Source organism: Stomoxys calcitrans, chromosome 1, assembly GCF_963082655.1.
Source record: "Stomoxys calcitrans chromosome 1, idStoCalc2.1, whole genome shotgun sequence".
NCBI lineage: Eukaryota > Metazoa > Arthropoda > Insecta > Diptera > Muscidae > Stomoxys > Stomoxys calcitrans.
Window position 1 is genome coordinate 270,226,004 of NC_081552.1, and position 26,035 is coordinate 270,252,038.

The 26,035-nt window shown below is 38.4% G+C and overlaps 1 protein-coding gene across 2 annotated transcripts in view; it reads right to left on the bottom strand.

Annotated features, from left to right (window-relative positions):
• The window catches only part of LOC106095833 (cyclin-dependent kinase 14), a 423,150-nt gene that overhangs the window by 2,144 nt on the left and 394,971 nt on the right, over positions 1–26,035 (bottom strand). For both annotated transcript variants that reach the window (XM_013263227.2, XM_013263226.2), the window contains 4 exons: positions 21,527–21,701; positions 21,169–21,430; positions 16,672–16,884; positions 16,420–16,599 (listed from right to left, as the gene is read on the bottom strand). In XM_013263227.2, the coding sequence (XP_013118681.1) occupies positions 16,420–16,599; positions 16,672–16,884; positions 21,169–21,430; positions 21,527–21,701 (830 nt within the window). The remainder of the gene's footprint in view (positions 1–16,419; positions 16,600–16,671; positions 16,885–21,168; positions 21,431–21,526; positions 21,702–26,035) is intronic.

The following is a 26,035-nucleotide window of genomic DNA, read 5'->3' on the forward strand; positions in this document are numbered from 1 at the left end:
CACGATAGGCAAGCCGCATATGCTCTGTAGTTTTCTTCTCCTCAAAGGCCACACAACTTTTGAAGAAATCCATTCTTGTAATCTGTCAGTATGTTTTTCCATCAGACAATGACCTATCGTAACGGATAATATGAGTAAGACTTTTGTCAGAACTTTTATTGTTAAGGTTGGCACGGGATTCCTGAATGAGATACAATGCAATCACGTGATCGTGATAAAACTAAAATTCCTCGCATGTGAGCGGGAATGAGTGAAATCATGACAAAAGAGATATCATGACTAAAGAAAATATCAACATATGCGAATTCTTAGCAATCATATGGTATTTCAACGTAAAAGTAATTCATTGGTAATTCATCTTTTATGATCAACAAAAACGCGCAAAATAGTGTCAAACAATCTACGCGCTGTAGAAAATCTTGTTGCCTTCAAATTGGCGCTGTTTGGTGCGAGGTTTGTTTCATGGAATTGTAATAACAAAAATTTATTCACCAAATATGAAATTTGAAAAAATTGCCAGTTCTATGTTTACATCCACACAAGTTCACGAACCTCACAATGCTGGCTGCTGGCAGACTGAGCTTTACGTAATGGAAAAAAACTAAAAATTAGTAATTTTTTAGCTACACTCTCTGCCAAATGGAAGAGACACAATATACATATAAACAAACAAAAGGAATCCAATTTTTGTGTAATAAATCGTCTTTCACTATAAACGAAGCATTTTTTGCTTAAAAGAAGTTTTGAATTTTTGCGTAAAATAGTCATCCTTGGAAAAGCCCAATATTTACAAACTTGTTTAATGCCCTAAATAACTTAATTGTATTACATCACAATGTTAACTAGTAAAAAGGCATTAAGTTTGGCCGGGTCGAACTTTGGATACCCACCACCTCGGGTATATATGTAAACCACCTTTCCTCAAAATCCGCTGAAAATGCATGCCTTATACCACATAGCAGCGAAGTACAAGTCATTGTTCAATCGGGTATAACAAAATATTGATCTTTTTAATAGTAGCTATATTTAAAAATAGATCGGTTTATTTTTAAACATATACGATATAGATGTCGAAAAGCCGAACATAAGTCACTGTGTCAAATTTCAGTGAAATCGGATTATAAATGCGCCTTTTATGGGGCCAAGACTTTAAATCGAAATATCGGTCTGAACCGCCTTTCATGGGCCCAAAACTATAAATCGAGAGATCGGTCTATATGGCAGCTATATTCAAATCTGGACCGATCTGGGCTAAATTGAAGAAGGATGTCGTGGGCCCTAATATAACTTTCTTAACCAAATTTTAGCAAAATCGGATAATAAATGTGGCTTTTATGGGGCTAAGACCCTAAATCGGCCGATCGGCAACTATATCCAAATCTGAACCGATCAGAGCCAAATTGAAGAAAGATATCGAAGGGCCTAACACAAATCACTGTCCCAAAATTCATCAAAATCGAATAAATAATATGGCTTTTATGGGCCTAAGACCCTAAATCGGAGGATCGGTCTATATGGCAGCTATAACCAAATCCGGACCTATCTGGGCCAAATTGACGAAGGATGTCGAAGGGCCTAACACAACTCACTGTCCCAAATTTCAGCAAAATCGGATAATAAATGCGGCTTTTATGGGCCTAAGACCCTAAATCGGAGGATCGGTCTATATGGCAGCTATATCCAAATCTGGTCCGGTTAGGGCCAAATTGAAGAAGGATGTCGTGGGGCCTAACATAACTCACTGTTCCAAATTTCAGCAAAATCGGATAATAAATGTGACTTTTATTGGCCTAAGACCCTAAATCGGCGGATCGGTCTATATGGGGGCTATATCAAGATATAGTCCGATATAGCCCATCTTCGAACTTAACCTGCTTATGGACAAAGGAAGAATCTGTACAAAGTTTCAGCTCAATATCTCTATTTTTAAAGACTGTAGCGTGATTTCAACAGACAGACGGACGGACATATCTAGGTCGACTTACGCTGATCAAGAATGTAAACACTTTAAAGGGTCGGAAATGGATATTTGGATGTGTTGCAAATAGAATGACAAAATGAATATACCTCTATCCTTCGGTGGTGGGTATAAAAAGTTCCATAAAAACTCTTCCTTAATAAATAAACCTATCCTGAAGGAACCATTGGGGAAGAAACACTCAACACAAAAACCAAAATTTATTTAATATTTAACAAGTAGAGATTTCCTATGGCATACTGGAACATAGAGTTAGCCCCATTTTAGCACAATGCCGAGTGGAACAACAATAGAATGACATAATTCGAAATTCATATATTCCAGATTTGTCAGCTACAAGAGCACAAAAGCCCCCCAGTAGGGGCAAAAGCAATAACGAGCACACAAAGAAGAAACAATCAAATTTATGGAATGATGCAATTATTATTGTTCCCCCCCCCCCCCCACACACACACACACAGACATACACAGGAGAGGACAACAAATTGCGTTTGGTTTTGTTTTTGTGGGGATTTTGGGCGAATCTTGAACGAAAGTTCTTGTAACACCTATAATTTGGGCTGGAATTTTTGTTAGAGCATATTAGCCAAAAATCCACAACACATAACAATTCGGCCACATTATCGTGCATAGGGAAAGTAAAGTTGAGATAAGCCTTGAATTACAGTCTTTGTAAAGAAATAGCCAGGAGTACAGGCTCTGTGGTGGTGCATACATAACTGAATTAACCATAGAGGTAATTGTTTGCATGAACATCCAATTAAAAGTATTCTTAAACATTGCAAACATTGATGGCCAACCAGCATAAGGTGGCCGCCGCATTACATAAAAACTCTCCCTTCTATCCATTACAGTCATTAAATTCATATGCAATCCAGTTTAACACACAACTGCTGGTAATTATGACCAACAAGGATGACAGGAAAAAAGTCCAAAACCGACATTAATTAAAAATATCAATTATCCGCCATTGTCGCCAGTTTCCTGAACCTTTTAAGCTGTCCTGGTTGCGCCACAAAACAAACATGTATCACTTTGTAACGGTGGGTGCAAAACTGAAAAGATAAAACCACTGTTGAATATATACCCACTTGCCCAAATGCCAAAGAGCTCCAGAGCGAAAGTTAAATTAAAGGACCAGAATTTTTACCTCATACAAGGAAGAGAAACAAAAACTATGCCATAGAATTTGACATTAAGATTTCCATTGACATTAAGATTCGGTAGGAATGAAAGTCCTTTTGTTACTTTTTTTATTAACAAAAAACAAAATAGACTACTTGAAGATTCTTTAATAGAAAAGGTGAAATATATATAAATTTCGTAAAGCTGTCTGCAACACATCGAAATAGTCATCATTCGACCTCTTATAAAATTAATTAATAAAAAGAAAGGCTACATCGAACTTTAGGTTGAGATAAACCGACCTCTCGATTTTATTTCTCAGCACTGAAGGCGCAATTTCAATTCAATTCAATTTCGATGAAAATAGACCCCCCTACATGGATCGCATTTGTCAAGTTCTTTAAATGACTTTTCGGAAATTTCAGGCAAAACGTGTAAATCCAGAGGCTCAAAAAGTCAAACTGGGAGATGGGTTTATATGGCAGCTATATCAGTTTATATACTGATTTAGACCATACTTAGAACAGTTGTTGGAAATCATACAAATACGACATATGCAATATTGGATAAGAATTTCGCCCTCTAGAAGCCCAAGTAGTCTAATCGGAAAATCGGTTTATATTTCGTCTATATCAGGATATAGACTGATTTAGATCATGCTAAACACAGTTGTCGGAAGTCAAAATAAAACACTGCATGCAAAAGTTCCACCGAATTGGATCAGAATTGCATATTCTAGAAGCTTAAGAAGTCAAGACCCAAGATCGGCTATATCAGGTTATGAACTGATTTAAACCATACCTGACACAGTTGTCGGATGTGATACCAAAACACCACGTGCAAAATTTTAGCCAAATCAGATAAGAAAAGCGCCCTCTAGAAGCTCAGGAAGTCAAGACCCAAGGTCGGTTTATATGGCAGCTATATCAGGTTATGAACCGATTTAGATCATACCTGACACAGTTGTCGGATGTGATACCAAAACACCACGTGCAAAATTTTAGCCAAATCGGATAAGAAAAGCGCCCTCTAGAAGCTCTAGAAGTCAAGACCCAAGGTAGGTTTATAAGGAAGCTATATCAGGCTATGAACCGATTTAGATCATACCTGACACAGTTGTCGGATGTGATACCAAAACACCACGTGCAAAATTTTGGCCAAATCGGATAAGAAAAGCGCCCTCTAGAAGCTCTAGAAGTCAAGACCCAAGGTAGGTTTATATGGAAGCTATATCAGGTTTTGAACCGACTTAGACCATACCTGACATAGTTGTCGGATGTGATACCAAAACACTACGTGCAAAATTTCAGCCAAATCGGTTAAGAATTACGCCCTCTAGAAGCACATAAATCAAGACCCACGATTGGTTTATATGGCAGCTATATCTCAACATGGAATGATTTAGCCCATTTACAATCCCAACCGACCTACACCAATAAGAAGTATTTGTGCAAAGTTTCAAGCGCCTAGCTTTATTCCTTTGAAAGTTAACGTGCTTTCGACAGACGGACGGACATGGCTAGATCGACTTAAAATGTCATGACGATCAAGAATATATATATACTTTATGGGATCTTAGACGCTTATTACGAGGTGTTACAAACACAATGACGAAAATAGTATACCCCCAACCAATTGTGGAGGGTATAAAAATATTGTTCTATTTTTTCTTCTAGCATGCCCTTCATAATATAGCAGCAGGCATTTTCAGCAAACAGCAGACTTTTCACCAGTAAGCGTGCTATTCTGAAATTACAGTACCTCTGCTGTAATAGCAGAACAATTGCTACAATAGCAGCAAAATTAACGACTAATATTCAACAAACAGTGATTGTTATTTTCAGCAAACTTTTTTTTTATGAGTGTACTATGCCACCATTTTTGCCACTTTTGGTGGAGGATATTTAAAATAATTCTAACCGAATGCCCGCAGCCCAAGAGATTTAAAAAATCTATTTTTTTTAACAGACTTTGTATAGCAGAATTCCTGGCATTGATCTCGACTTTCTCCTATTGGGCTCAATTTTTGCCGGTTTTAGATGAATCAAATTTAATTTTTGGACCTAGTTTACCAAGTATGGATAAGGCATAAGCCTTCCAATACTACAAAATTTCCCACGAACATTTCATTAAGGAACAGGGGATACTTCTCTCATATCGATGAATGCAGTCCGATTAATGTTTAAGCTCAATGATAAGGGGCCTCCTTTTTATAGCCGAGTCCGCGTAGCGACTCAACTTGGTAGAGAAATTTTAACATGGCAGGATACCTCAAAAATGTAGCCAACATAAGTAAGGGGAAAACCACCGCTGAGAAATATCTGTTGTTCACACCGGGATGTGAACCCAGGCGTTGGGAGTCATAGGCGTCCTGCCAAACTCTGCGTCACGATGGCCTGCCAAAGCCTTTACGACTAAGCCAAATAGATGGATGGCCCTTGACATATATACAGTCCACACATAAACAGATGCCTTAATTTGGTTTCCACTCGAATGGCTTCTTGAGCCTGAAATTCTGTCTGATTTGCCTAACATTTAGTATAAAAGTAAATTCTAGGGTGAGTTTACAAAGTTTGGCCACACTCACACATGACACCCGCTACTTGTAAAACTGTGTGCAATGAAAATATTCTCCGATTACAGTGCATATACAACCTAAGGTATATGGCAATAAATGGTTGCATTTGGACACACATATTAACAGATAGTGCAATAAATGGTGATTTGCATATGCACAATTTGTATCGAAATCCAATTCAATTTTATGGACCGACATTCAACTCAAATCAGCAGTGATAAGGGTTTAAAATTTGCTTATATGTCCGATTAGTCCCATTCCCACAAATCGCATCCCGGCAACTGTCACTGTTTGTTGAGTGCCATTTCTGGCAATTGCGATTGAAATTTGCCCACCATTTTGTGATGACCATGATCCATTTGTTTGTGACTCCTTTGCAAACAAATATTTTTCATTGGAAATTTGCAAAAGTTAATTCATGTTTCAATATTTGCACAGACCACTTCCCCATGGTGTGTTTGCACACAGACGATGTTTGTTGTACGACATGTTCTCTCTCCAGGAATGGCAGGATAAACAATAACAACTTCAGTCCAACAGCAGCTGCAGTGTGTGCAATGTAGGGTCAGTTTCGCCGGATGATACTAACCAGTCGGCCAGACTAACAATCCGACACAGATGAATGCTATGCCAAAGAGTTAGCATTGGTGTCCAGCACTATGTAGCATTCAATGTTCAAATCATATGTTTGACATATCTCGAAAAGAGCATCATAACCGATTTACGTTTAATTGTTGTCAGACATGGCAGTCGTTCGCTTGATTTGATTATGCAAATGTTGAACTCTTCTACGAAACCGAAATTAATTTCATTAAAATGTCCATTTAACGACACCAAGTGGAATGAGGCTTGTCATAGATCAAAGAGTGAAATATAACTCGAATCAGCATTCACTTGCCATCCATGTAATCTAATTTGGGCATTAATTGATTTCCGCTTGTATTTCCTGCTGATGGCTTAACCAATGATTACAATTGGCCAGGGAATACATAGTCACAAAGGCATATCGTTTTGTATTGAAAATATGGTTTAAAATGGCAAAATGTTCACGAATTCTTGTTTTAAATTTTAAAACTAAAACCCTTTAAATAGCAATAAAATTAGCAAATTTATTCGAAAACAAGTAAAAAGATGTTAAATTCGGCCTGGCCGATACCAACCACCTCGGGTACATAAGTAAACCTCCTTTCGTCACAAGCCGGTGAAAATTGGATAACTTAAGCACCCAAATTGGGCACGGGCATTGAGTGGTCTAATATATATATATGTCACTATTCAATTTTGTAGAAAATATTGGTCTTTTTGGCAGCTATATCCGAATATAAACCGATCTGAACCATATTAAGGTCGGATATCGTGAGGCTCAGAAAAACTCACTGTTTCAAATTTCATCGAAATCGGGTAATAAATAAAGCTTTTATGGACTTCAGTCCCCTTATCAGCAGATCGGTCTATATGGCAGCTATATCTAAATATAGTCCGATTAGAAACATATTTAGGTCGGATGTTGGGAGGTTTTTACCTACTCAATGTTTCAGCGAAATCGGATAATAAATAAAGCTTTTATTGGCTTCAGACCCTTTATCGGGAGATCGGTCTATATGGTAGCTATATCTAAATGTAGTCCGATCTGAACCATATTTAGGTCGGTTATCAGGAAGCTAAAAATAACTCACTGTTTGAAATTTTAGGGAAATCGGTTAAAAATAAAGATTTTATGGCCTTCAGACCCTTAATCGGCAGATCGGTCTATATGATAGCTGTATCTATATGTAGTCCGATCTGTACTATACTAAGGTCGGATGTTGGGAGGTTTTAAATTGCGCACTATTCCAAATTTCAGCGAAATCGGATAAAAAATAAAGATTTCATGACCTTCAGACTTCAGCTATATCTAAATATAGTCCGATCTGAACCATATTTAGGTCAGATGTCGGAAGGCTTAAAATAAGCCACTGTTGCAAATTTCAGGAAAATCGGGTAATAAATAAAGCTTTAATAGCCTTCAGACCCTTTATCGGGAGATCGGTCTATATGGTAGCTATATCTAAATATAGTCCGATCTGAACCATATTTGGGTCAGTTGTCGGTAAGCCTTAAATTATTAACTGTTCAGCGAAATCGTATGAAAAATAAAGTTTTTATGGGCATTAGACCCTCTATCGGAAAATCGGTCTATATAGCAGCTATATCAAAATATAGTCCGATTTGGTCCGTTCTAGAAATTAACTAGCGTGCGTCAAAAAGACGTATCTGTGCCAAATTTCAGCTTAATATCTCAATTTTTGAAGGCTCTAGAGTGATTACAACAGACGGACGGACAGACACACGGACATCGTTAAATCGTCTTAGAATTTTACGACGATCCTAAATATATATACTTTGTAGGGTCGGTAAATGATATTTCGATGTGTTGCAAACGGAATGACTAAATGAATATACCCCCTATCCTAGGGTGGTGGGTATAACTAGTAAAAGAGTGCTAAGTTCGGCCGGGCCGAACTTTTGAAACCCACCACCATGGATTCTACTAAAAATTTATACAAAATAAATTTACTTGAAGGGCATAATTTTATTCTACATAGCAAACTTCTGTCAAACCAGCAAAAATTAAAGCTTCTAGGAACCGATCAAGGATGATTGAGGAACCGATCAAGGATGATTGAGAGAGAGAGGAGCTATATCAGGATATAGACTGATTTGGATCGTATTTGCAAAATACCGCATGCAAAATTTAAGCCAAATCGGACAAAAATTGCGGCTTGTAAGGACTCAAGAAGTCAAATCGGGAGATCGGTTTATATGGGAGCTATATCAGGTTGTAAACCGATTTAGACTGTACTTAGCACATTTATTGGAAGTCATTAGGGAACACAATGTGCAAAATTTCAGTCAAATCGGACAAAAATTGCGGCTGCTAGGGGCTCAAGCTATATCAGGATATAGACCGATTTGGACCGTACTGAGCACAGTTATTGTGGCTTCCAAGGGTTTAAGAACTCAAATCGGGAGATCGGTTTATATGGGAGCTTTATCAGGTTTTTGACCGATTTGAACCGTACTTGGCACAGTAGTTGGGAGTCATAACAGAATACCACATGCAAAATTGGATAAAAATTTTGGCTGCCAGGGACTCAAGATTTCAAATCGGGAGATCGGTTTATATGGGAGCTTTATCAGGTTTTTGACCGATTTGAATCGTACTTGGCACAGTAGTTGAGAGTTATAACAGAACGCCACATGCAACATTTGAGCCAAATCGGAAAACAATTGCGGCTGCCAGGGATTCAAGAAGTCAAATCGGGAGATCAGTTTATATGGGAGCTATATACAAATCTGAACCGATATGAACCATTTGCGATCCCCAACTACCTACATCAATAATAAGTATATGTGCAAAATTTCAAGCGGCTAACCTTACGCGTTCGATCGCTATCTGGATTTCGACAGATGGACGGACATGGCTAGATCGAATCAGAATGTAAAGACGATACAGAATATATATACTTTAAGGGGTCTCAGATCAATATTTCAAGGTGTTACAAACGGAATGTCTAGATTAGTATACCTCCATGCTATGGTGGGGGCTATATAAATTACATTTTAAAAATTCTGGTGTAGGGCTACAACTTTTCTGGGGTGTGCTTAGCAGGCCTTTCTACGCCTATGATGAGTACCATACGGGTTGGAACTCTCAGTTCCGATTTGTGTAGTGCTCATTGTCATTACGAGAAGCTCAGCTGAAAGCCACGTTCAGAGGTTGCGGATTGTGGGATGCCCCACATCCGGAAAAGCAGCAACTTCAGTCGCGGACAATCAGCGGTATCCGGTGGAGAAACTCATACTAAGTGCCTACGATACTCGATACGAGAAGGCGAGTTTTGACGCCTTTAAATAACCAATGGCCTGCGGCCGGGACCGGGACGAGCTTGCGGACTTTCTTGCTGCGCTACAAATGAAAATACTCTTAAGAGCGTAGTTTCAACCTAGAAGGCATGCCTTTTTTGACAAATCCTACTGACGAGTTTGGGTGGTTCCAAACGAAATCGCTATTTAGGAAACCAGTCAAATGCTATTACAAAGCAAAAAACAAATTTTTCTGCTGGGTTTTTTGTGTTCTATTTATAACCGGACAATATCCGATTGTATGAATTATTTCAAGACCAAATAAATTTAGCGCAAGAGATGTGAAACAAGTTTTTGGTAAACTCAGAAATGATGAGAGGCTACATTTTGCTGTAAGAAAATTCAAGCGAAAACTTAGTTTAGTGGTTAACGGAGCTGTCGTTAAAAAAAGGACAAGCAATTCGATTTTTCAGTGTATGAGTAAAAACAAGAAATCTTAGCAATGGTTGTATATGTGGAATTGCATAACTTTACAGTCGTTTCGACAGACATACATACATTTCTCGTGGATGTAACTTGTGCCGAGAACCCCTTCCAACACTTTGCAAAGTAACCGCACACTAAGCCTAATTGATGTTCGGATAAATCACTGTTGCAACAAAAACACGCGAGTACTTATAGCGATGACATGGAGTACCCCCCAGTCTTCGCTGATAATAAGCCAATAGTGCTGAATGGAGCATGTGTTGCGCGATTCGAGTACATAAAGTCCTTTTAGTGGCATAACTGTTTCAACAACTTCACATTGTATGTGTAGGTGTAGGTGTGTGAGGCACATGAAATCATTAACACACATATTAGTTGGGGATAATGAGCGTGAAATATACATAAGCCTACTTAAGCGTAATGAAAAACATGACAAATTGCTACAGTAATGGCCAGCGAAAGTTTGTTGTCGAAATAATCGATAATTTTCATTGCAGAAAAAAAGTACTGTTGTGTTATGCAATCCTTATAACAAGTACAGATGTGAACGATTTTTCACTCACGTACGATCACGAAAAAATTTTTATCACACACGACTTTTGAATGTCGACTCTCGTTCACGCACGCTCATGAGACAAACGTTTTTCTCACGCACGGAACACTAACGAGAAAATCACGATCCACGACCACGGTTGAAAAAATACTTTTTTTCATGAAGCAAACAATAATTTTTACCATGCTTCTCAAATCATACGGTATTTTAACGTACGAATGTATAAAATGTATCACCCCCGCACAACTATTGCAATACTTATTTGCTCATTTTATTATGCATCTATAGACAGAAATATTTTCTAATTCTTCTCCATTCTTTTTCAAAAATGTCACTGTGCCAGAAAACGTATGTTAAAATACCGTATGAGACGCATGTCGTGAGTGTGTCGTGATTTATGATTTTCCTAGAGTCTTGATTTTTCAAGTGAGTCGTGAGTCTCTCGTGGGTAGGGATAAGTGTCGTTAGCAGGATTTTATTCACTCACGCACAAGGAATTTTATTTCAACCACGATCATCCTATGTGACCTTTATTGGATTTGGATCTCACTTACGAATCGCGGGAATCATGCGTGATACGATGACTCACGACCCACGTGTACACCTCTTATAACAAGAGATACCAGTTAAGGCGTGATAAAATCGGCCTGACCAAAATATGAAATAATGAACCCACCATCATGGAATCTGCAATGCTTATATAACGTAATTAAGTTCAATTTTATGCAACATAAAAATGGTTATTACATGGAGGTTGGAGGTCTTTCCATGTTTACTGCAAAGTTTACGGGAAAACGGACCTATTTTGGACGTTTTAAAATTATGGCTATCCTCCGCACTGAATTTACTTGGTGTTATTTTGGACCATCTTCTGAACTGCAAAACGAAGACTTGAGGTTTGATGCATGACACTAATACAGGAAAATCCTGATGAAAATCTGGCACCAAGCACCAAAATAGAACAGCCTACCTGCAGCGGGCGCATTGGTGTTCGGCAAAAAAAGTGTTATGTGATCACCGATATGGGTCATTTCATAAGATGCGTCACTTTTGAATGTGCTCTTAGGCTTCGCGAGTCATGCACACGAATTGACAGAACACAGTTTGTAAGCCGACAATTTAGTTTTTCTCTTTACAACTGACGTAGTTATAACTTCTACCAAATTCGAATGGATTTAATTAGCGATGGATGCTACCAGATCCCTTCCGTTGAACAACTTCCCTATGCGTTTGAGAAGGTTGGTTATTTCTACCGGTGAACGGCGTACATGGCATGAAAGTATAGAAGCTCGAAGCTCCCTGTCCGAGAGCATCTTAGATAAAGACGAATACATTCCAAAGCATCCGAAAGAACCATAAACGAATTTTAGTGACGGAACATATAACTGCAGATACAAGGAGGAAAAAGAGACAATTAAGTAGATACATACAATCTTCGGCACTAGCCGAACCAACAAATGGCTTTGAAATTTCTCGATTCAGATTTTAGAACCTGAATGGCTGTGAATTGCGGTACATCCTAGGCAAATCTTCATTTGCAAGCCATAATCGTATTTTCGACATCTCGATTTAGTGTACATTTAAAGGAAATACATCTCTAACATACCTCGGTGTAACTTGGACCGAACGTTCTCTGCGGAGGCCACCGTAGCGCAAAGGTTGGCATGTCCGCCTATGACGCTGAACGCCTGGGTTCGAATCCTGGCGAGACCATCAGAAAAAATTTTCATCGGTGGTTTTCCCCTCCTAGTGCTGGCAACATTTATGAGGTACTGTGCCATGTAAAACTTCTCTCGAAAGAGATGTCGCACAGCGGCTCGCGGTTCGGACTCGGCTATAAAATGGAGGCCCCTTATCATTGAGCTTAAAACTTAATTCGGACTACACTCTTTGATAAGTGAGAAGTTTGTCCCAGTTCCTTAGTGGAATGTTCATGGGCAAAATTTGCATTTGCAATATTCAATTCAATGACTTTATCTTGAAAGATGACTATCGCCTTCGAGGCGATGTGTCTTGTTAGTAAGAGGACCAAAAGTTAAATATTGACAGCCCTTCAAATCAATTCATACTCAAAACTCAACACTCAATCTTTCACCAACCTCCTTTGGATTGAACACTTTTTAATTGGCGAACTTTTGCGATTCCCATCGCATGGGCGTTGTTGCCAATTAGATGACTAATTTTAAAAGTTTTTCCTCCGATGCTTGTAAACAACAAATTGTAGAAAACAACAACAATTTTAATTAAAATTACTGTTGTCACACTTTTGGCATAAAATTTACATAAACTTCCTCAAAAAAAAACACAAAACAAATTGAATTGGAGCCGACAATAGGTAAAGTTTTCCAAGGAAATTTTTTATTTATGCTTTAGCTTGGATTTTAATTCCAACAATTGCTATTCAACGACAACGCCCGCCAACATGGCAAACAACAATTCTTTGTCCCTCTGACTGGCGTCTATGGTGTTGATGAAGACGCAGTTGTCTATAAATAAAAGTTTTGCATTTGAATAGAAACTGAAATAAGGAACATGCACAGGACTAGCAAATGAAGGCAATCTTGCCTTCGAACGAGTTATGTTCAACCTCAAAAGGATTGTGATGAAAATTTTCTGAAAAATCGCTGTCAAACCAGCAAAAGTTAAAGCTTCTAGGAAGCGAACAAGGATGATCGAAAGACCGGTTTACATGGGAGCAATATCCGGTTATAGACAGATTTGGGCTGTATTTGGCACAGTTAATGCAAATCGTAACAGAACCCCGCATGCAAAATTTTAGCCAAATCAGTCAAAAATTGCAGCTTCTAACGATTCAAGAAGTCAAATCGGGAGATCGGTTTATATGGGAGCTATATTAGTTTATAGAGCGATTTGGACCGTACTTATCACAGTTGTTGGAAGTCATAACATAGCACTACATGCGAAATTTAAGATAAATCGGACAAAAATTACGGCTTCCAAGGGCTCAAGAAGTCAAATCGGGAGACCGGTTTATATTGGAGCTATATCAGGTTACAGACCGATTTGGACCGTACTTGGCAAAGTTGTTGGAAGTCATAACATAACACCACAGGCAAAATTTCAGCCAAATCGGTTTTTTTTTTGACATGTTTTACCAGTCAAAAGTAAATCAAATCTTCGCTGGATATATTTTTTAATTCCAATATATATAAATAAATTTGTTCTTGTTTGTGTGTTCCTTATAGACTCAGAAACGGCTGAACCGATTTTCTTGAAATGTTCATTGATATCTGAAGGGGGAGCGGACCCTCCCCCTTACCCTAATTTTCAGAAACGCCAGATCTCGAAGATGGGTGGTGCTATTTAAGCGAAATTTTGCATGCTTTCTTGTAGTAATCTACAAAAATTTGGTACTCAAATTTCGGATGGGATACCTAGGGGGGCCCAAAACCTACCAAGTATAAATATATACAGCAATCACGACAATATGGGACTCAAATGAAAGGTACTTAAGCTTAGAAAAAGTATCTGATATCCAATTGTCGGATCAAGTATTTGGGGGAACACCCCAACCCCCAAAACACCCCTAAATCGGACATTTTTACCGTCCATGGCAATATGGGACTTAAATGAGAGTTCTTTGGAAGTAAAGCACGAATCTGATATCAATGTTCGAGAAAAGTGTCTATGGGGCCACCCCACCCCCATAACACCACCCAATTAGGAAGTATTGGCTGATATTGCAATATGAGGCTCAAACAAGAGGTATTTTAGAGTAGAAAACGAATCTGATATATATTTTCAAGGCCAAGTCACTGAGTGGCTGTCCCATCCTCCTAAACACCCCCAAACCGGTCATGTTTTCCGACTATGGAAAAATGGAGCTCAAATGAAGAGTATTTGGGAGTGGACCATGAATCTGGCATCAACATTTGGGACCAACTGTCTAGGGATCGTCCCACCGCCATTACTACCCCCAAGTACGACGTATTTGCCCACCAAGACGATTTGGGTCTTCGAGACAGTTTAGCTCGATATTCATAGTTTTTAGGGCCCATACCAAAAACCAGACATATTTGCTGGCTTTTTCAATAAGGGGCTTAAGTGAATGGTATTTAAGATTTGAAAACGAATTTGATATTCAATGTTGAGGCCAATGGCAATATGGGGTTTAAATATATAAGAATAGAGCACGTTGCCTCCCCAAAGGGTAAACATCTCTCGACCATGCCAATATGTGGCTCAAATGAAAGGTATTTGAGACATCATGAGAATATCGGGCTGAAATTACCTTACATCCAAACTTAAATTCATAGACCAATAAAGATCATATGCGATTCAGATAAAGGCATTTATATTGATAAACAGTTAGTCAAGCGATATACTATTTTCGTAGCATGGTATTTCTTTAATTGTCGAAAATTAATATTCCAAGGAAAATTTTGTTCCATATAAAGAAAAAGAAGGCGCAGCGGAGCGGGCCCGGTTCAGCTAGTCTCAAATAAAACAAAGCAACTCTTCACAACGGTTCTGTTACAACCCATTGCGTTATAATCGTAATGGGTTGTAACTGAACCGTATGAGTCGTGAAACACCCCTCTAGGTTATCATTGGACAATCCATTGCGTGTGCGGAATTAATTAAGTTAAGAAACTCTTCGAGACGATTATTATGAAACCCTTTGCGTTATTATCGTCCAGAGGATTCATTTATAAATCGCCTGAGTTAATTTTACGCGATTGTTTTTATTTTTATACCTACATACAATATTTAATAAAAATTCTAAAACACTCACTTGTTACTCGTCCACACGTTTCTTGCGCGATTCTAAGACTCTTCTGACTTACCCTTACTCCTATGGAAGATTCGCGGAACACTTTTCCAGAAGATGCGTCTCGAGAACACAAATTCTCACGGAATCATCTAAGACTCTTAGACGAACTCGTTCGCAATCATAACTTCCATCTAGAAGATTCGCCGAAGATTGTTTGGCGATCGAAAATGTTTGCAAGGCGCATGCACGCCTGCGTATATCACTTAAATTATCTCAACCGCAGTGCACACGGACTTGATTTGTTTTTGGATTTAATTAAATCCAGACCATTCAAATTTCAATGTAAACTTGCTATCTATACGATCGCTTTTACAGGGAACATAATCAAATTATTTTCGCTTAGTCCGTTTTAGTGCGCAAAAGGTATAAAATATCTCATATCTTCAAATTGTGGTCAAACGTATGCTTGTATATTTCAAACTAGTAAAAAATCTGCCAATTGCGAACGGATAGAGATAACTATTTGAAATTTTGATCGGGTAGAGCTAAGGTGTAAACGATTACAACATTAAATTTTGATATTAAAATTTTCGTTCTTGTAGGAATTTTTTAGGCACTAGCAGACGATGTGGTAACCCGAAAAAATGTTCTAAATTCCAAGACTACCAACTTTAGGGCCTCGCCAAGAGGCGACCAAACCACTTCGAAATTTTGAAATTGGGCTCAAAGGGCAGCTTTTTAACCAGCCTTTTCGATTCTATCAGACTGTGTGTTGAAACGTTTTCTATGTCATTGCCCAGCTTTCGCTGCTACAGACATCAGCATCTAGGTTAGGACACAATACCAGGCTTGAACCCACTCAGGGGTGTTGAATGGGAAACAATTAGGGATTTTGTTAGTAGCACAGAATTCATGAGTTTATGGTTCCTTTTATTTCGATGCTACTTCTTAGTATTTAGAGCGCACAACAAGCCAATTACAGGCTAAGTGGTATGTCCTTAATGGCATGCCACCCTCTTTTCAACATAACCTGAACCCATGTCTTTTTATAAAAATTAAGCTGAGCTGACCAAATTGGTGGAGTAAACATTTAGATTTATCGGTATAATGGCACTTACCATCAGGCAATTCATATAATTTTTTTGGTAACTGCGCAAAATATGGATGTTGCAATGCCTCCTCGGCACCTATCCTTTCGTCTGGGTTCAATTGGAGAAAAGCATTCGCTATCTCTTCACCTTGCACAATATCATATATTCTAGGAAAATTGTAACCTAATTTGTGAGGACGATAAAAACCTAGAGGAGGGAGATAAACAAAGAAGAAAATAAATAAGGAACTCTGTAAAAGCCAACTGAACGAATACAAACCTAATTTATGTGGTTTATAACAAGGAAAATGTGTAACACCTGGCCACGTCTCCTCGGTAGGTGTACCAAGGATTTTGAAGATCTTATCCAGTTGATCGTATGTATCACGTATACCGGGGAATGTTGGCATACCAGTAACCATCTCAACAAATATACAACCGACACCCCACATATCCAGTGACGTCGAATATTCCGTACTGCCCAGGAGGACATCTGAAAAAAGAATAATTATTATAATGAATTATTGGAATAATTAGCAAAAAGAAAAGATGAAACAAATAAGAATGACGAAATTAGTATACCCTCATCCTATGGTGGAGGGTATAATAAATTGGAAATTTCAAAAATTTTTCAATAATTTTTTTTTATTATTAAATATGCAATTTTTTTAATTGAAAAATTTTCAATCAGCTTTTTCAAAAACTGTGATTGATATTATCATTTTCGTGATTGAAGCAATACTGAAGTATTATGCAGGGAGGAGGCCACCGTGGCGCAGAGGTTAGCATGTCCGCCTATGACGCTGAATGAAAATTTTTATATTTGTTTAGGCGGGGCACATGATACGCTCTCGCATGTTAGCGAATAAAAAGACTATAATAGCGAAAATACATGAGGTATTTACTCATGTAGATTATTATGATCTCCAAGCACAAAAAAAACCCCATTACTCATTCCATAAGTTCTGCACGATGGTTTTATGTAGGAAAATAGTTTTTAACATTACAAAAATCTTCACACCAACCACAGCAGAAAAAAAAAATATATAACATCAAGAAACATCATTGGAGGCCACCGTAGCGCAGAGGTTAGCATGTCCACCTATGACGCTCAACGCCTGGATTCGATTCCTGGCGAAACCATCATAAAAAATTTCAGCGGTAGTTTTCCCCTCCTAATGCTGGCGACATTTGTGAGGTACTATGCCATGTAAAAATTCTCCCCAAAGAGGTGTCGCACTGCGGCTCGCCATTTCGACTCGGTTATTAAAAGGAGGCCCCTTATTATCATTGAGTTTAAACTTGAATCGGACTGCACTCATTGACATGTGAGAAGCTTGCCCCTATTCCTTAGTGGAATGTTCATGGGCAAAAGTTGCAATTTGCAGCATCAAGAAACCCGAAGCGGTACAATTCGCTCTACTTCCATAAATTTCACTATTTTAAGGCATTCCTCAGTTCTAAGGACTCACATATTTCAAACTGCTTGTGCTTGCACTGAATGGCAACGGATAATTACCATAGTTAATGCTTGGTCTTCTTTGCTTATTTTTTGGGGCAAAATTTTAATATTCCATTTCGTCCGTTTAAAGTTGCTGAGTTTTAATTAAATAAATCAATTCGTTTGTTGAGCACTTCTTTCCCTCGCCTACAGCCAATGGTAGAGTAAAAGCAGAATGTCTCCTAAGCTTTGAACGTGCAAAGAAAATGCTTAATACGATGAAGTAAGCAACATAGCACGCTAATTCTATTACATCCTGTTTTCGTTGTCTTTCGAGTAAAACTTTTTTCCTTTGCATTTGCAACGCTTCACTTTCGTCAGTTTCAGGCTCTGGAGGAATTAAACAGAAATCTTTGCTTAAAAGGATTAACTTGAAACCAAAAGTTGTGTCCCTGCTTACAGGAGGAAGCAACGACATGTGAGAGGAAGTGAGTGACGGCACTGTTTGCTCACTTTTTAATTCCTCCTAAGCAGGGCTTCTTTAAATAGAACTCCTTACTCTTTACCCTTTGCCGAGTTAACATACAAGTCAGAGGAAGTTTTCCCTCTCCTTGCTAGCGATTTGCACATGTTTTCAACACCAGAAAACCATTTAGGAATATTTAATTCTCTCAAGGACTCGGAAACTTTTTCTTTTCTAAGGCTTCCACCCTCTGCCTTGTCACGAAATTTGCACAGGCCAATTTAAAACACAATCGAGAAAAAATACTAATTTCATTTAATTCTTTAATTTAGTTTGGATGTTTTTTTTTCATGTTCCATTGAATATTCATTCAATTCATCGTTCACTCTTCGCTTTGCTTTTGTTTGTGTTTGTGTTTCCAATCGCAGTGCAGTGGTGTTTGTTTTCGAACTTTCTGTGGGCCCGGAAACCATGTCTGACTTTTACCAGGAACTTTACTTCTACATGTTGGGGATGGTTTGTTTATTCTGCATTTACATAAACTTTCAACGAGAGCCTTAAGTAATCTATTAGTGAAGTCATTCCTACACTCATAGTCTTTTCAATAGGAAATATATTGAGGAGCACCGAAGGCTTCGCCCATTCTTCTAGTCAAATGGGCAAGCTGATGAGCGTTGAGATGTTGCAAGTTTTGTTATTTCTTCAGAAAATACGACAAAGGTTAACATTTTCTTTAAACAAAATGGTGTTCCGATATGTCTACACCCAGAGAAATAAGTTTGCTGATATCAGCAAACACTGTCTGCTGACTATAAATTAAATTTTTTTTTACATTTTGAAGGAAACCTTCTCAAATTTATAAACTTCATAATAAAATCATTTCCTATATGTTTATATACATTTTTATACCCACCACCGTAGGATAGGCGGTGTATTCATTTAATCATTGCGTTTGCAACACATCGAAATATCAATTTCCGACCTTACAAAGTATATATATATATATATATATCGGATCGTCGTTAAATTCTAAGAAGATTTAATGATGTTCGTGTGTCTGACTGTCTATCCGTCTGTCCATCCGTCTGTTGCAGTGACTCTAGAGCCTTTAAAAATTGGTATATTGAGCTGAAATTTGGCACAGATATGTCTTTTTGATGCACGCTGGTTAAGTTCTTGAACGGGCCAAATCGGACCATATTTGGATATAGCTGCTATATAGACCGATTTTCCGATAAAGGGTCTAATGCCCATAAAAACTTTATTTTTCATCCGATTTTGCTGAAATTTGAAAAGTGAGTAGTTTAAGGCTTCCCAACAACTGACCCAAATATGGTTCAGATCGGACTATATTTCGATATAGCTTCCATATAGACCTATCTCCCAATAAAGGGTGCGAAGACCATAAAAGCTTTATTTATTACCCGACTTCGCTGAAATTTGCAACAGTGGGTTATTTTAAGCCTCCCGACATCTGACCTTAATATGGATTAGATCAGTTCATATTTAGATTTATTAGCTACCATATAGACCGATCTCCCGATAAAGAGTCTGACGACCATAAAAGCTTTATTTTTATCCGATTTCGCTGAAATTTGGAATAGTGCTCAGTTTTAAGCCTCCTAACATCCGCGCAAATATGGTACAGATCGGACTATATTTAGATATAGCTATTATATCGACCGATCGCCCGATAAAGGGTCTGAACCCAAAAAAGCTTTATTTTTTAACCGATTTCAATCAAATTTGAAACAGTGAGTTATTTTTAGCCTCCTGACACCCGCCCTAAATATGGTTCAGATCGGACTATAATAAGATATAGCTGCCATACAGACCGATCTCCCGAGAAAGGGTCTGAAGCCCATAAAAGCTTTATTTTTTAATCGATTTCGCTAAAATTTGAAACATTGAGTTATTTTTAGCCTCCTGATACCCGACCTAAATACGGTTCTGATCGGACTTTATTTAGATATAGCTGCCACATAGACCGATCTGCCGATATGGGGACTGAAGCCCGTAAAAGCTTAATTTATTACCCGATTTCGCTGAAATGTGAAACAGTGAGTAGGTTAAGACCTCCCAACATCCGACCTAAATATGGTTTTGATCGGCCTATATTTAGATATAGCTGCCACATAGACCGATCTGCCGATAAGGGAACTGAAGCCCATAAAACCTTAATTTATTACCCGATTTCGCTGAAAAATAGTGAGTTTTTCTGAGCCTCACGATATCCCACCTTAATATGGTTCAGATCAGTTTATAATTGGATAAAACTGCGAAAAAGACCAATATTTTGTTCTACAAAATAATGGCATATATATTAGACCACTCAATGTCCGTGTCGAATTTGGATCCTTAAGTTATCCAAGTTATCCAGTTCGGCCGGCCGAACTTAATGCCTTTTTAGTTTTTGTGGTACATTTTTTGTTTAAAGCGTACATATAATTTTAGTAGTTATTTTGTCTGCTGATCAAATGATCAAAGTTCACAAAATTAGAACGCTAGAATATACTCTATGTGCCACTAATATTGAAGAATTTTTGAACATTTTAGTTTCCACTTTTTACCATCTGAAAATAGCCGAAAATGTTTGCTGTTTTACCAAGACTTTCTGTTGCTTCAGCAAACATTTTTGCTGTTTTTACTAACAAATTTCTCTGGGTTGCATTTGAGATTATTTGACTGCTTCGGATTATTGTATCATTTCAATAACTACACATCCATTCAAACATATATATCACTCTTTATGTTTTGAAATTCGTACAAATCGACTATTTAAGTTTATGTTTATTTTTTACTTTCTTTATAAACTTTCCTTGTTTGACCAAATTTATGGGGAATTTTTCCATGAACAGTTTCAAAACACCTACCTGGTGGACGGTACCATAACGTAACGACTTCATGTGAATACGTATGACTGGGTACACTCTTTGCTCGCGCCAATCCAAAGTCGGCCAATTTCAATTCACCACAATCGCTTATCAACAGATTCTGAGGTTTGACATCTCGGTGCAATACTCGACGCTTATGGCAGTAGGAGAGGCCACGCAAAAGTTGAAATAAAAACAGCCGAACATTGCGGTGATCCAGGCCACCAGGATGCTTCTCCATGTATTGAGATAAATCGGTATTCTGGGGAGAGACGGGCAACAAAGGAATGAAACACAAATAAACAGGACAATTGCAAATCCACAAGGCCAAAGAAACACAGCCGAGCAGTTTACTCACCACATATTCAAATACAAATGTCAGAGTCTCCCTCGTGTGCACGATATCGTGCAGCGTCACTATATTTGAGTGCTTCAGTTCTTTGAGTAGGGATGCTTCACGTATCGCTGTGAAGGGGGCTCCTTCCTCCTCTTGCAGTCTGATCTCCTTGAGAGCAACACGTTGATAAGTTAGTCTGGAAAACGTTAAAAGTTCAATTTAATTAAAATTAACTACACTTTTCAAATGTCGTCCTCAGATAGACAGCCCGACAGACAGACTCCATTAAAAGCCTGATGCCTTTTATGGGGGCCATCATCAGCAACATAATGGCTTAAATGCTGCCAGAGGAAAAATCAGAGAGTAGCGATTATGTGGCACATCATGTTAGTCAAACACATTTCGCCGGCGCTTCCATAACTTTAAGGCCACATTTGAAAGTTATGCGGCAAAGCCAAGCGAGGCGGCATTATTGTCGTAAGCTTCATAGTCGTCCTGGTCTCATTATGTCCCATACACAAACACTTCAAACTTTGGACACCGAAGGCTGTTAATAAAATGCGCAAATGATGGTCGGATCTCGAATGAATCAAGAGACCTGGGTTGGGGGAGGTTAGCGGGAGAAGGATGTCAGAAAACTTTCGAAATGTGTTTACGGTGTTTAGGGGAATTTGAAAACTTTATATGTTATACAGACACCTTTGGCTTGAGAGATTGTCGCAAAGGAATTTCAAGGTGAACAGGTAGCTTAAATCACTGTTGCATTTGCAACTAAACCAAAATTAAAAAGTGAAAAAGTTAATTTTCTTAATTCAAAAATTTACAAGGAAATGTTGGTCTAAGCTCATAATAACAGTGTATTTGGGTATTTATCGTGTATACTATTTTTCCCATTTTCATAGACTGTTAACTCTGGGGCCGTTTCAAGATAAGCAGCATATATTTCATGTAAAACACTGATTTTGAGCAACACAGTGATTCCATCATAGCTCTTACATTTCAATGCGATTCATGTGGAATTGAAAAATGATTTCAACAAATCCTAGACGGGCTATGTTTATACCCACCACCGTAGGATAGGGGGTATATTCATTTCGTCATTCCGTTTGCAACACATCGAAATATCAACTCCCGACCCTTCAGAGTATATATATTACGGATCGACGTAAAATTCTAAGACGATTGAACGATGTCCGTGTGTCTGTCCGTCTTCCCGTCTGCCTGTCCGTCTATTGAAATCACTGTACAGCCTTCAAAAATTGAGATATTAAGCTGAAATTTGGCACACATACGTCTTTTTGATGCACGCTGGTTGAGTTCTTGAACGGGCCAAATCGGATAATATTTGGATATAGCTGCTATATAGACCAATTTTCCTATAAAGGGTCTAATGCCCATAAAAGCTTCATTTTGCAATCGATTTCGCTGAAATTTGAAAAAGTTAGTTTTAGGCCTCTTGACATCTGACCCAAATATGGTTTATATCGGACTTTATTTATATATAGCTGCCATATATACCGATCTGCCGATAAGGGGTCTGAAGCCCATAAAAGCTTTATTACCCGACTTCGCTGAAATTTTAAACAGTGGGTTATTTTAAGCCTCCCAACATCTGACCTAAATATGGATCAGATCGAACTAAACCTAGATATAGCTGCCATATAAACCGATCCCCAGATAAAGGGTCTAAAGCCCATTACAGCTGAAGCTCATTAAAGCTCTATTTACTACCCGAGTAATTTGAAACAGTGGGTAGACTTAGTTCTCCCAACATCCGTCCCAAATATGGTTCTGAGCGAACTATATTAAGATATAGCTGACATATAGACCGATCTCCCGATAATGGGTCTAAAGCGAATAAAATCTTTATTTTATTATTAGTTAGGTCACCCGCCATCCCACCCAAGTATGCTTAAGATCGGACTGTATTTAGATATAGCTGTCATATAGACCGATGTGCCGATTAAGGGTCTGAAGCTCATAAAAGCTTTATTTATTACCCGATTTTGTTGAAATAGAAAATTCAACAGAGACTTATATATATTCGACCACTCAATATCCGTGTCGAATTTGGGTGCATAAGTTATACAATTTTCACCGGATTGTGAAGAAAGTGGGTTTTCATTTATACCCGACGTGGTGAGTATCCAAAGCTCGGCCCGGACGAACTTAATGCCTTTTTATACCCACCACTGAAGGGTGGGGGTATATTCATTTTGTCATTCCGTTTGCAACACCTCGAAATATCAATTTCCGACCCTATAAAGTATATATATTCTTAATCAGCGTTAAAATCTAAAACGATCTATATCTTGATATAGCCCCCATATAGACCGATCGGCCAATTTAGGGTCTCAGGCCCATAAAAGCCACATTTATTATCCGATTTTGCTGAAATTTGGGACAGTGAGTTCTGTTGGGCCCTTCGACATCCTTCGTCAATTTGGCCCAGATCGGTCCAGATTTAGATATAGCTGCCATATATACCGATCCTCCGATTTAGGGTCTTAGGCCCACAAAAGCCACATTTGTTATCCGATTTTGCTAAAATTTGGGACAGTGAGTTCTGTTGGGCCCTTGACATACTTCAGCAATATGGCACAGATCGCTTCAGATTTGGATATAGCTGCCATATAGACCGATCTCTTGGTTTTAGGTTTTGGGGCCATAAAAGGCGCATTTATTGTCCGACGACGCTGAAACTTAGGACAGTGAGTTGTGTTGGGCTCTTCGACGTCCTTCTTCAATTTGGCCCTGATCGATGATAGGGAAGTAATTCTAAACCAATTTTTTTTTGCCTTGCGAATTGTTCTATTATAGTCCACTTTCCGATCCTTGAGTCAAAACTTTATTAGGATTAACAAGTAAAAGCGTGCTAAGTTCGGCCGGGCCGAATCTTATATACCCTCCACCATGGATCGCATTTGTCGAGTTCTTTTCCCGGCATCTCTTCTTAGGCAAAAAAAAGGATATAAGAAAAGATTTGCTCTGCTATTAGAGCGAGACCTGGAGACCTGTGTAAAATGTCAGCCAATTCGAATAAGAATAGCGCTCTTTGTGAGCTCAAAAAGTAAAATAGAGAGATCAATTTATATGGGAGCTGTATCGGGCTATGGACCGATTCAGACCATAATAAACACGAATGTTGATGGTCATGAAAGAATCCGTCTTACAAAATTTCAGGAAAATCGGATAATAATTGCGACCTCTAGAGGCTCAAGAAGTCAAGATCCCAGATCGGTTTATATGGCAGCTATATCAGGTTATGAACCGACTTGTACTTTATTTGACACAGTTGTTGAAAGTAACAATAAAAAACGTCTTGCGAAATTTCAGCCAAATCGGATAGGAATTGCGCCCTCTAGAAGCTCAAGAAGTCAAGTCCCCAGATCTGTTTATATGACAGCTATATCAGGTTATGAACCGATTTGAACCATATTTGGCACAATTGTTGGATATCATAACAAAATACTACGTGCCAAAATTCATTCAAATTGGATAAGAATTGCGCCCTCTAGAGGCTCAAGAAGTCAAGACCCAAGATCGGTATATATGACAGCTATATTAGGTTATTGACCGATTTGACCAATACTTGGCACAGTTGTTGGATATAATAACGAAACACGTCGTGCAAAATTTCATTCCAATCGGATAAGAATTGCGCTCTCTAGAGGCTCAAGAAGTCAAGACCCAAGATCGGTTTATATGGCAGCTATATCAGGTTTTGGACCGATTTGAACCATACTCGGCACAGTTGTTGGATATCATAACAAAACATGTCGTGCAAAATTTCATCCCAATCGGATAAGAATTGCTCACTCTAGAGGCTCAAGAAATCAAGACCCAAGATCGGTTTATATGGCAGCTATATCAAAACATGGACCGATATGGCCCATTTACAATACCAACCGACCTACACTAATAAGAAGTATTTGTGCAAAATTTCAAGCGGCTAGCTTTACTCCTTCGGAAGTTAGCGTGCTTTCGACAGACAGACGGACGGACGGAAGGACGGACGGACGGAAGGACGGACGGACGGACAGACAGACGGACGGACATGGCTAGATCGACATAAAATTTCACGACGATCAAGAATATATATACTTTATGGGGTCTCAGACGAATATTTCGAGTAGTTACAATCAGAATGACGAAATTAGTATACCCCCCATCTTATGGTGGAGGGTATAAAAATTACGTTGGTAACGTCGACTCGAATAGAAGTCTCACTTACTGTTCGTTATGACAGATCACTATCTGATTGGAAAACAGACAGTTAAGCTAATGATTGCAGGTTATAACATCTGCAGATGTCTTTAAAGAGAACATCTAGAGAGAGGAAATCAAAAAACATCGATGTGTGCGTGTCCTGCGCTGGTAAACAGTAGGATTTCCTCATAAGGTTCTTTGTTTTGTAGACTTGCTCTATTGACATCTTGTGGATGCAGAAAGTGGTACCACATGTCATGTAATAGCACCTTTAAAATTATCTGATCAAAATTTCAAATTAATATCTGAATAGTTCGGCTG